The 7917-nt window shown below is 31.4% G+C and overlaps 1 protein-coding gene across 1 annotated transcript; it reads right to left on the bottom strand.

Annotated features, from left to right (window-relative positions):
- Positions 1–719: 719 nt before the first annotated feature.
- On the bottom strand, positions 720–5915 carry LOC143047243 (microfibril-associated glycoprotein 4-like). The gene is made up of 6 exons (XM_076220258.1): positions 5790–5915; positions 4731–4814; positions 4133–4263; positions 3449–3545; positions 2520–2684; positions 720–1853 (listed from the first exon to the last, which is right to left on the bottom strand). The coding sequence occupies exons 1-6, from the start codon at positions 5869–5871 to the stop codon at positions 1615–1617; spliced, it is 798 nt and encodes a 265-aa protein (XP_076076373.1). The 5' UTR covers positions 5872–5915; the 3' UTR covers positions 720–1614.
- Between the last annotated feature and the right edge of the window lie 2002 nt (positions 5916–7917).

Genomic DNA, 7917 nt, shown 5'->3' with positions numbered 1-7917 from the left:
TATATTTTATCAGTTGTAATACAAAGTGGTTTTTTTTTATATTGCCCCACATTATGATCTTGTTTGTTCCGTTTGACCCAGAAAAGTATATGTACCAATGTACCTGTTATGTAAACCTTACGTATGGATGGCTGTATGCTCAACCCATGATTAACAGAAATGTTTTTCCAAAGGAAATTTATTGTATACCTAAACTGATTAATCTAGAATAGAATTATAGTATATACCAGTAGAGATTTATATGCTTTATATGCTTGTTTAACCCCGCCGCATTTTTGCGCCTGTCCCAAGTCAGGAGCCTCTGGCCTTTGTTAGTCTTGTATCATTTTAACTTTTAGTTTCTGGTGTACAATTTGGAGTTTAGTATGGTGTTCATTATCACTGAACCAGTATATATTTGTTTAGGGGCCAGCTGAAGGACGCCTCCGGGTGCGAGAATTTCTCGTTGCATCGAAGACCTGTTGGTGACCTTCTGCTGTTGTCTGCTCTATGGTCGGGTTTTTGTCTCTTTGGCACATTCCCCATTTCCATTCTCAATTTTATTGCAATGTTTTGCTCATAAACTGTTCAATTCTCAGTTGATAAGTCTAGTTAAGACGAACATCGTACAAGTTACATTAAAATTTTAAAATGTATGTTGCATGGACGTTTGAATGGGAACTGCAGTAGAACGCATGAAGGTATTTAGATTTGAGAATAAATACATTATTACTGTAAAACAAGAAAGTATACACTTTAATACTTGTTTGGGTATCTAGCAACGAACACATAAATAACTAAAGCCATTTGTAAAAGCGTAATAAAAGTAGCTCCAAAAGAATCAGGCATGCGGTAATGCATATTTGTAATTTGTCCACGTTATTGCATGTAAGCAATATTTTCACCATTTTGAAACTTGATAATCAATTAAGCTTTGTAATTACTATATAATTAGAAATAAGATTCTCAGTAAATAAATTGAAATTAAAAAAACAAAAAGTATATTTGTATAAGTGAAGTTAACATTAGTTAAAATAAATATTAAACTCCATCTCTGTAATTTTAAAAAGAAAACACAGAGATGTCCATACCTAGAAAATGGAGTCATGTGCATGAAAAATAAAACCTTATATTATTGAATTTTTACTTGTATACTTAGATTCAATCCATTGAACAATGACTTGGTATGCTTGAATCTTTTGTAACTTCATATGGTTTTTGAAAATGTTTGATTTTTCTGTTCACTTGATATTAATAAAATTTACAAATGTAATATGTAATTCAATGCATTACTTTGCAAAAGTAATTGTAATTTAATGCATTACATTGATAAATGCATGAAATTGTAATTGTAATTAAATGCATTACATTGCAATGTAATTCACCCCAGACCTGAAAAGAATATCCATGCGACATTTATAATATTACCCGCAGTTCAAACCATAATGAGTTCATTTTGACAAAGATCAAATATCGTTACAATGGTTGCATTGGAAGTGTTTTCGATTATAAAACGGGAATGTATATATCCGTCTTGTTGCTTGTATTTTACAGCAGATGTAACTTTTGAAAATAAAAGTATATGATTGGTTGCTATTTCAATTAATTACTTTTTGTTTATAAAACAAACTCTATTTATGTTCTCCGTATCATCATGCGTGATGCCTTTAGTGAGTAGTAGTATCCTTTCCACTGAAGCCAATTAATACCGTCAGCAATAGTTTTATGTGTTCCATTTAGATATCTTCCATTAAGATTGGCGTGGTGACAATTAGAATACCACCAACCTCCCTTAGACGTCACAGCACAATTAGAAGTTGAATCTCTGTCCCTCGTATAGAATTGATTTCCATTATGAATCGATATTGCATCCCCTGCAAACAAATAGATTGAACTTTTTTATTTACAATACCCGTACGATGTCAGAAATAGAAAATGACACATTGACAAGGCGGCAACAAATGATTGTTGGATAAAGTTCATAGGATAGACATGATATACATGATATACTTGACTCCATTAAAACATTTAGTGGATGATTTTGTTGGACTTATGCAATATATTTTAGTCAGTTTGTGTCATTGGGTGCTTTACGCAAAATTTTCTTTTTTTTTGACATACACGGATAAATGGGCAAGGTTAAGGTAGTCAAAACGGCTAAATATTGTTTTGTGTTTATTCCAGTGATTTCCTGGTTTCACCAACACCCTTGCAATCTAACATATATAATCCATTTCACTGGTACATTTATCAGGCAAAGGTTACCATTGGGAGATATGGACATTATTACTATATACCTTTTAATCAAAACGTTATGTACCTGTTTCGTTTCATTTACATCTTTGGATTGTAAACATTGTGCATACATATTAGAGCTTCAGGAGAAGCAAGTTAATAAATAGATCATTTCATCTCTTTGTCACTGTTATTTTGTAACTACTATATAATATGCCATTAGCTTTAAGTTCGTACAAAAATGTTTAAGATATTTAGATATTTTTATTCAATTTATTCCATTTGAATTATTCCAATTGAATTACCTGCATTTCCATTATAGCCAGCTACCTCCAGTGTGTACCCTGACTTCTCGTTTCTAACAACAAATGTGTCGTAGGTGGCATATTTGTGGTTATCTTCAAAATCCCACATGTCTATCCGCAGTATGTAATATCCTTGTTCAGTTAGTTTGTTTAAATGTTCATTCCCTGTAGAAAAAGCAACATATGTATTATAGTTTTTAATATCTTCACTGGCTTCAGTAAAAGTTTCTGCAAATGATTGCCTGACTATGATTTAAACAAAACGAGTTAAAAAAGATAATATACACAGCTTGTTTTTTCCTCTAAAAGTACGTTAGTCTCAAACATGGATTGGAATGTTGCACTTAAAAATAAAACACGAGGAAAAGCAGTCAGTATGATGAAATGGTCTAAAGCATTTCATCAAAATATACCCCGTTTACTTGATCCAGTGTAAAATTATAATAAAGGCTAACCAGGCTATGGCTCAAATAATATGGAATGGTGTATATAATGCTACACTCTCAACCTCGCGCAATATGAATCATATTAAAATTAAAAAGTTTTTTCGTTCCCATTTCTAAATTTTTAGATATCTGTTATAATAACTATTTATCATCAAAATGATCACATATGAGTTAATAATCATTGCCAGTTAAAAAAATATCTTTAAGAAGTTGCTATTATATATAAACACTACCGAAGGCTTTTATATCAAGATAGTATTTCATAAATACAGATAATGTGTTGTTTACTTTCTACTAAGTTCATAAAGACGGTGTAGGACTGACCGACTATAGTTGTTAATTTCTGTGTCATTTTGGTCTCTTGTGGAGAGTTGTCAATCATACCACATTTTTATATATAACTGTTGTAATATGTTTGAAATAATTGTATGAACATTCTGATATTCTTCTGGTGTATAATCCTATCAGAAGGTAAATCCTCACCTAACCAGAAATCAGTTTTCAAATCTCCAAATCCATCCTTGTAAGCGTCCCAGTCTCTGTAGAAACCAATATAATCATTGGTCCTATTTTGAATCACCTGCGGTATATCAAAGGGTAAAACGTTTGTTACTAGTATTCAAATATGTGAAAAAGTTGGTGTACTTGATAACTCAGCTGCGCATCCCTTCCACAAACGACTTGAGTTCAACTGGACTAGATAACAAATGTTATAATAATGTATTTTCACATTCTGAGTTTAAAAAAAATGAAAGTTGACATTATAAAGCAAAGTGATCTAATGTTATGCCCTTAATAAAACAATGACACTCGAAACTTGCAAAATTCAACAACCAACCACGTTTATGCAACATAATATTTGAGAGAAGTTTACATGTGTTTAATTATACATACCGTCAAACCATAAAATTTTATGTGTATAATTTGTAACACATTGGATTTAAAAAATGACAATGTTAAATTTTCATAACCAAATTAGAATTGTACTTGTCAGTTTATTAGAACGTAAACCTATTCCAGGCCCTCAATTAAGCAGTAATATTCATTATTTGCGACAGTTTTGCAACATAATCATTAAAACTGTGTCACCCATAATTTAACATTCTGATCCTGATCAACTCCCCAAATAATTTAAACTGAACCTTACGTGTTAAAATATATGCTTACCGTCCAACCACCTTCGTAGCTCTTCATATCACAAAAAACATGAAAACCGGAAGTTCTATCAGGGTAGATTTTATAGACTCCACTTTTGTGCACTGCCTTCCTCAAATCTCCACAATCGGAAGGTCGGAAGTCTAAATTTATATTGTTAAAAAGTGGTAATGATGTAATGTAAATGTACTCTTTATGCAATTGCATCAAAGGAATATATAGTCATTAGCGCCTTTCGTGAATTACTTGACCAGAAGTACATAAACTCGTGTATCGAAAACAATTGAAAACAAATTACCCTTAAAAACAAGAATACGGGGGAACTACACGGCCAAATAGAACACCGAATTCATCGTCAGTAGATTTACGATTATCTAGTGAATAAATAACAAATTCAAGATAACATACTAGGATATACTTTTCGTCAACCTTCGGGTAGTTCTTTTTTGGACAGAGACCTTTTCTGCACCAATCACATTTGACTACTTCTATCTGTTAAGTGCAGGGTCAATTGTCAATACTTTTTTTAAGTTTGCAAGTATAGGATGTTTAATATACAGCACATTCAAATTACATGTGTGATTTTTTTTTATTTATTTAAGCATATTACCGTCAGAAGGGGTCAAAGTGCATTCATGCCTTGTTTCTGTGATAAGATCGGCAACTTTGTCTGCTAGGTCCCTGACACATTTCTCTGCAATGTTCATTGGAAAGTTATTGCTTATGTTAGTAAGTTTAAATTCAACTAAATCAGTCATTTTGACAGACCAGTTTTCAACTGAATTGTAAATGGTGAAGTCCTGCTCAGTCATTTAGTTTATTATTATACTTATCCGCAAATATGTACTACGTACTAAAACAATGCTGGTTAATCAGTACTAGTTCTATTGTTAGACTGTTCGTTAATTGGTCTTTACCTTTGAAGTATCAAAATACCAAAAAGCAACAGAACGTGAACGGACATAAACGAAAATTTTGAACGAACTGAATAATTTTTATCTTAACGATTTTATGATTTTGTGTTATACATTTTACATCTTATTTAAACAGTCTTTGAATATAAATATATATCAATGTGTCCAGGTCTAATTTTCTTTTTGGGGTGTGGGGGCGGCTTATCCCTGGTCCCAGTTATTGTTTTGTGAAATTACCATAACCCGCTAATCATTGAAATAACTTGTAACCCCACGTGTCACGCAAGACTTCGTTTCCAGTTTCCACGCACAATAATTTGACTTTCACGGGTCACGCTTATAAAAAAATCGGACAATTCTAGAACCCACTTGAGACCCACTGTCAAGATAAAAATTACCTTGTCAGACCAAACTTTCATTCATGTGGAGTGTAAATCATAGATTGTAAACATGCAAAATAAGGATAAGGCTACCTTTGGTATTTCTGATAAGAACACAGTATACTATAACAACATTGGATTGCTGCTACTTTGAATATTAAATGCTTAAATACCGACATTGCTATGCTAAAAAATTATCAATTCTGCATAAACATATTATTCAAATTGTCCTTTTAAACGTATTAGACTTGTTCCTTACTATATGGTAGTCATATGTTACAAATTTGTAAATGTTACATAACATTTTGTACTTGTCCATATGTTTATTTTTTGATAATCATATGTCCACACATTAAAACATTATATGACCCTTACCTTTCTTTATATCATGGCAGTTAAGTTGTCCGTAAACGAGAAAAAGAGAGATTAACAAACATTCTTTATACATGATATACATATGACAATAATATTAAGTGGTCTCTGTAATCTTATCTAGATATGTCGGCAAATAACTTGGGACTTTTAATATAGGTGTTATCCATGTCATCGTAATACTTGTAGTTTGAGAGGCATAATTTCCTGATTATTATTTGAATTCAACTTACTTCTGCAATGTTACTAAGCTTGGTTTACAATAAAAAACAAAACAAAAACAAAAACAAAAACAAAAACAAAACAAAACAAAAACAAAAACAAAAACAAAACGAAAGAAGAAAATTACACATATAAAAACCATTCATATATCAAAATAGCTACAATAATGAAAAAAGCTACAATAATGAAATGTGTTTTATTTTAAAAAGATAAATAAAATAATATAGATATCATTAGATTATTATCTATTATCTGCTCTTTGGTCGGATTGTTGTCTCTTTGAAACATCCCCATTTCCATTCTCAAATTTATGGTAAACTTGTCATAGATACCAGGATTAAATGTTTATCAATTCAACAGTGTATTAGGATCTTTAATGTTTGATTTTATCGGTACAATATGATTTTCTTATAGTATATCAAAATGTAACTAAATGTTTATTCTTATAAACTTATTTACAAGTACAGTCCAACATCCTAGCTGCGAAACGTGTTATTGGAATTTGACAAGGTAATATTTTCCAAGACTGTTTTAAACTATATTAATTGGATGTGTACTGATTCATATTTCAGTGAGGGAAACATAAAATACTCATGAGGTTACATTGGCTTTGATTTAAGTTGAAGTAACTGCGAGATCTCTTGAATCCATACCAATGTCTTAGGTGGCAAACTAGTGGTAAAAAAACTAATGAAATATATATAAATTTGTATCCGCTATGGAACATCGTAAAACAGAACATTTTTGGAAAAAAAAAAACATAGAAAAATCTTTTCTCCAAAGCCGTCTCAAACATAGTAACCTTATCTTGACTACATAATACAAAAGGAACTAGTCTATCAGCTCGAGGCACGATCTTGAGTAAACATAATTAGTCTACATAAACAGTAACTTTACATCATTTATCCGATTAAATTTTATGATTTTCTTCATTATTTTATTTTTCATCTAAAATTACGTAGACCTACATCTGAATGTGCTCCATTGTGCAAGGCTCAATCATACTTTAAACGAAATGCACACTAAAAAATATTGAAATGCAAGCCAAAGTGTAATAAATGATGTATACTTGACAATACGAGTAACAGGCTTCCTCGTTTACAACTTAAAACACTTCACATTACTTTCTGAGACATCAAGAGAAAATGAAAAAATCCTCGGTTTCAAACATTTTCAAGTCGACGAGATCAAGAAAGTTTTTTAAGTTTTCAATCTGAAGTTATTTCAAACGCCATAGTAAATAATTAAAAGTCAAACTTCGCCATGAATCCTGACAGACAACCCTTGTAATGTCAAAGAGCAAACTGTAATTCATCGTATTATAAAAACGTACATTTGTAGGGTACTATAGATAGGCCTTCAAACATCAACTTAATCTATCAGTTAACCGGTTAATCGGTCGAACAATTATCCGAGTAACTGGTTAGTCTTAATTGTATTTTCACAACACTAATGAAAACGTAAAATGATTGCCTGTGGAAAGGGACACAGAACAACTTGAACCAACATTTGAACTTTAAATTTTCTCTTTCTGAATTATTTACATCAAATTTTATGAGTAAACTATACCTTACTTATACGTAATTGTGAAATGACCTACTCTTGTAGCGACGTGAATGATATATGGATACTTAAAATTCCGAAAGACCAGCTTGCCTACATTATTACCGTTAACTCTTTATACTAGTATTCTACATTCTAAACAAAAAGACAAATTGAAAGAATAGGTCCTGCTTTGTTTCGTTAAAAAGAATGCCCAACGTAAATACAAGAATTGTGTATGAGAGAGAGATAAATCGTACTTCTTTGATTTCATGGACCAGAACAATATGCTTGATTTCCTTATTGACTACATTATGCACATGTGTTACGTTTGGAGAACGTGATTTTAAAACAAAATCAGTATTTT

This window comes from Mytilus galloprovincialis, chromosome 10 (genome assembly GCF_965363235.1).
Source record: "Mytilus galloprovincialis chromosome 10, xbMytGall1.hap1.1, whole genome shotgun sequence".
Classification (NCBI taxonomy): domain Eukaryota; kingdom Metazoa; phylum Mollusca; class Bivalvia; order Mytilida; family Mytilidae; genus Mytilus; species Mytilus galloprovincialis.
The sequence above is the reverse complement of the archived record's forward strand: the minus strand, read 5'-3'. Positions and strand labels throughout refer to the sequence as shown.

Excerpts from the sequence above, each read along its gene's own strand:
- LOC143047243 (XM_076220258.1), bottom strand. The coding sequence starts at position 5,871 with ATGTATATCATGTATAAAGAATGTTTGTTAATCTCTCTTTTTCTCGTT. Across the intron at positions 4,815-5,789 it reads CTGCCATGATATAAAGAAAG|AGAAATGTGTCAGGGACCTA; the intron begins GTAAGGGTCATA and ends TGAACATTGCAG. Across the intron at positions 4,264-4,730 it reads CACTTTGACCCCTTCTGACG|ACTTCCGACCTTCCGATTGT; the intron begins GTAATATGCTTA and ends ATATAAATTTAG.